Raw genomic sequence first — 4,052 nt, 5'->3', positions numbered from 1 at the left:
ATTCCTAGAATACCTGCATCGACTAAATGAGGCCGGTCTACGGGCCTAGCTGAAGATCAAGGATGGGGGATCCAAGGTACTACGGAAACATGTGGATCATTTCATCGATAGGTTGGGAGATGTGAACCTGGCCGACATGACCTTGTTACGTCTTCCAGACGCAGATGAGCTTGAAGAAGTGCTGCGGGCTGTGGATCGCGCGAAACACCGCCAGAAGAAGGCGGCGGTCGGATCCGGCAAGTATCGCCAAAAGGCTCCGACGCCCACGGCCCCAGCTCGACGTGTCCACCAAGTCACGGATCCTGACTCAGTTCCTGAGTCAGGATCCAACGGTTCGGACTCCGACCCTGAAGATTACCGTCGAGTCTGTCTCACTGCGTCCAACGATCGAACGGCGAAGACCGGAGACAACTCTCGACCGAGGGATACCGTACCCGGGGACCGTGGGATGTACAGATCCCGAGATCTTATGGACGGGACAGCCCAGGTCAGGTGTTCGCAGTGCGGATCCCGGAAGCACACTGAATCTGGATGCTGGAAACATCTGGTTTGTGAGAAGTGTGGCAAGAAAGGTCATCCCGAAGATCATTGCTTCTACGTGTGTCGCGGTTGTGGCGAGATTCACGACGTCGGCAAGTGTCCGATGGAAGAATTCTAATACCAGATCCGCCAATGCTTTGATCCAGCCAAGCACAGAGGGATGTTGCCAGAAGTGGCCGAGAAGATGTTAAACTAGGACGCTCGCCGGGTTTGAATCCGGTACGAGCCGAGCGTTCTAGGTATTGCATTTATGCATTTGTGAACAAGACATCGCTAGATTCAGGTAGCAGGACCCTAGATCCAGTCGATAATACACGTGATCTACATGAAGTGTCAGTTGTCAAGATCTCTAGTGGATGAGTTTTCCAGATCCGAAGTCTCTTCAACCCTGGATCTACAAAGGGGAGAGGCACGTGGTTATTGGGAGAAACGCCAACATGGTCGATGGTTTGAGCCTACCAAGGAGGAGGTCACTGCAGATCCACCTAAGGTCGGTCAGCTTACTGGATCCCGTGGATCTGAGGATGTTGGATCCATGGATCTGCTAACAGGAGAGTTCCGTGGGTACTGGAAGTACCATGCCCCGGGAAAGTGGTTCAGACAAGCCAAGGTAGGGGGCAAGATCAACAATGAAAAAGCAATCCTACTCCTAGATAGTGGTGCCGAGGTGTCTATACTAGATACCGCCTTTGCTCGTAAGGTTGGGTGCCAAGTGGATGGGAGTCGGATCCAAGATTGTGTTGGGATTGGTGAAGGCGTGTACCGTACAAACGGGAGAACGCGAATCAAGGTCACGTTGGCAGGTTGTTTGGTGTACTGGTTCGATATTTGGGTTGGAGATCTTGCTGGTCAAGACGCTATCCTCGGAAATAAATTTCATGGTACTAGCCGGAGTGAGGTTGGATGTGGCGGATGGGATACTTTTGTTTCCCTGACGAGATGCGGATCCAGCTCAGCGGACGGCGACCGTTGTACGGGGCGAAGATGAGGATCATAAGGGCGGATAAGACGACCTGGATCGAGCCCGGAGAAACATGGGAGCTGCCAGATCGGTTGGAGTGGGTGGAACATGAGAAACTGTGGGTCACTCGGGTGCTTCTCGCGAAATACTGCGTTCTCCAAGTCGTCATTCTGGTCGCCTACTGTTGGAATAGAAGAAGCCATAGCATCAATTTGGTTGATCGGTGCAGTGTTGTCAGGTATTTATAAACGTCAAGACCTTTTAAAAATAGTGAATGCTCATCAAGAAAAAAAGAGCACGTGCTGTGGCAAGCGAAAATGCAAGGACCTCCGTTAGAATCGGAATCTATAGGATGTACCCCATCAACGAGGACATATCCCGATGGAACTGTGAGATCTGCCCGTGGGTCTTCGGCTAGTTCACATCGCAGACTTCGACAGGAATTGTCCTATCCAGCCACCGCACAATGGGCGTTCCTGACCTCGACTAACACACAGCAGACCAATCAACAACGACCTTCAAGGCCTTCTACCGCTCGAGTATCTGCTCCATCGGAGGGCATCAAACTACCCAAACGACCTGCTACCAGTCGAACCTCGAAGACTCAAATCCGTCATCATGAACATGAGGAACATTTTACGACGAGAAGTGACACTATAGCGTTACAAGAGGCCATTCGACGCGAACGAAACCAGGAACAGTATGTGAACCCGCTTATTGGTCGAAGTGTGGAGTCTCGAGGGCAACTTGGTCGGGATGGTAAGCCCAATCGTGATGGAGTAGAAACGAGAACTATGGAGTTATTGTCCCGAGCTCGTGTCGTCTTCACAGCCGCGATGAATGCTACCGAATGTCTGCGCTCGAGAGCTTTCCAGGCACGAGCAAATGGAGATTATGACCGAGCTATCAAGTTTTACACGAGTTTATCGACTGCAAAACAGAGTGAAATTGAGGCGAAATTCCAGCTCGCTGTGTGTTTAGAACGAACAGGTCAAATCAGACCCGCGTTAGCAGCTTACAAGCAAGTTCAGAGACTTCCCGGTGGACAACATGCCTTTGCGTTCTATAATATGGGCAATTTGTGTATGCGTGTCGATAAAGTAGCTCAAGCTGTCGACTATTTTTCACGTGCGATTAGTGTCAGCAAAGACAAAAAAGGGTCCAATAGAGGATCACCCCCAAGTGCATTTTATCGACAGCGAGCAGCAGCGTACCGTAAGAATGTAGATTTCGAGAAGGCCGCACAAGATTACGACCTTGTTCAAAAGAACTCAGGGGGCTCCACTACCTTGGCAGACGAGAGTGTGATGTACACTGCTGAGCACCTGTACAACACCGTGAAGCGTGCCACATCTCCGAAGAAAAGAATCCCTCAACAAAGTGTACATAACGATGAAATAGCACGTGGATTGGAGATCGAACCTGACACAAACCAAGACACAAACAAGTGTCAAAGCGAACCTGATGAGACTGAAGATGCACTGACAGCTTGGACGCTTCAGCGCAGTCTGGAGATTGCTCGACTTCCACCGTCTGAAAGAAGCGACAGTGACCTTCAATACCTCGTCGATTTTATGCAGAAGAGATTCTTAGTTTGCGCGGCGTTGAATCCGGAAGTTTGCAAGCTTTTATGTCGTGATCTTGTGCTAAGTCCCGATGGAGCTCTTCCAGCCCAAACACCAATTTTTATGGAACAGAATGGTGTTGAAGCTCCACATGATAAGTCATTGTATTTTATTTTTCAAGGAAGAGTATCTGTCTCAAAGACTGCTGGTAGAATGTTTCAGCTGTCGGCAGAGTACCTAGAGAGCTCTGAAGAGCGCTTTAAAGTGCAGGGAGAGCTGGATGAAGCTGAAATGGGTGCGTCCGACGTCACGTGGGAACCTCCATGGAATACTTATCAAACACCCGTTAATTCGGACTGGAAGCAAACGCAATTAGAGCTCTGTGAGCTTGAGCACGGAGATATTTTTGGTCACCAAGGGAGGATTACAAACGCTCCACGGTAAGAAACAATCGCTATTAAAAATATTTGACTGCTAATCAAATATTACTGTAGAGCGTATTCAGCAATTACGACAACAACGTGTGTGATAGGGGCTTTATCGTGGCATCAGTGGAGTCGAATTGACCGTGCACAACACGAAGTCGAGGTAAGTAGTCTCAATCCTACAATAGTAAATATATTTTTTAAATATCGTTTTATTTTCCTAGCGAGACCGCGCCGCTCGATTCCTCTCCATGGCCCCAGCGTTCAATAATATCCCCGTAGTAGATATCCGCAACCTTGCAAACCGAGTACGTCCGCTATTAGTCTAATCAATATTTTTTTCTTACAGAAAAAATTCTTGTATCAGTCTACATTTGTCAAGGTCATCGGCTCCAAAGTCGTGTGCTGTGAAGGCCAGTCTGTGAATGGGCTGATACTGGTTCGAGAAGGCGAACTCTGCAAATTTTCGCCTTGTGGATTACGAACACCACCTGATATGTCCATATCATTCGCACTTAGTGGACGTCTATCTGAATCTCAAAGCGCTCGACTATTTTACAC

The 4,052-nt window shown here is 48.9% G+C and overlaps 1 protein-coding gene across 1 annotated transcript in view; it reads left to right on the top strand.

The window, feature by feature from the left end:
• Positions 1–2,337: 2,337 nt before the first annotated feature.
• PITG_20937 (uncharacterized protein) overlaps positions 2,338–4,052 on the top strand; it is a gene marked incomplete at both ends in the record, with an annotated part of 2,460 nt that continues 745 nt past the window's right edge. Inside the window, 5 exons of the mRNA XM_002895145.1 lie at positions 2,338–3,274; positions 3,353–3,506; positions 3,561–3,654; positions 3,716–3,799; positions 3,859–4,015. Of these exons, the coding sequence (XP_002895191.1) occupies positions 2,338–3,274; positions 3,353–3,506; positions 3,561–3,654; positions 3,716–3,799; positions 3,859–4,015 (1,426 nt within the window). The remainder of the gene's footprint in view (positions 3,275–3,352; positions 3,507–3,560; positions 3,655–3,715; positions 3,800–3,858; positions 4,016–4,052) is intronic.

The sequence above is a fragment of the Phytophthora infestans genome, genomic scaffold (assembly GCF_000142945.1).
Source record: "Phytophthora infestans T30-4 supercont1.241 genomic scaffold, whole genome shotgun sequence".
NCBI lineage: Eukaryota > Oomycota > Peronosporomycetes > Peronosporales > Peronosporaceae > Phytophthora > Phytophthora infestans.
This window is presented reverse-complemented; position numbering and strand designations above follow the sequence as displayed.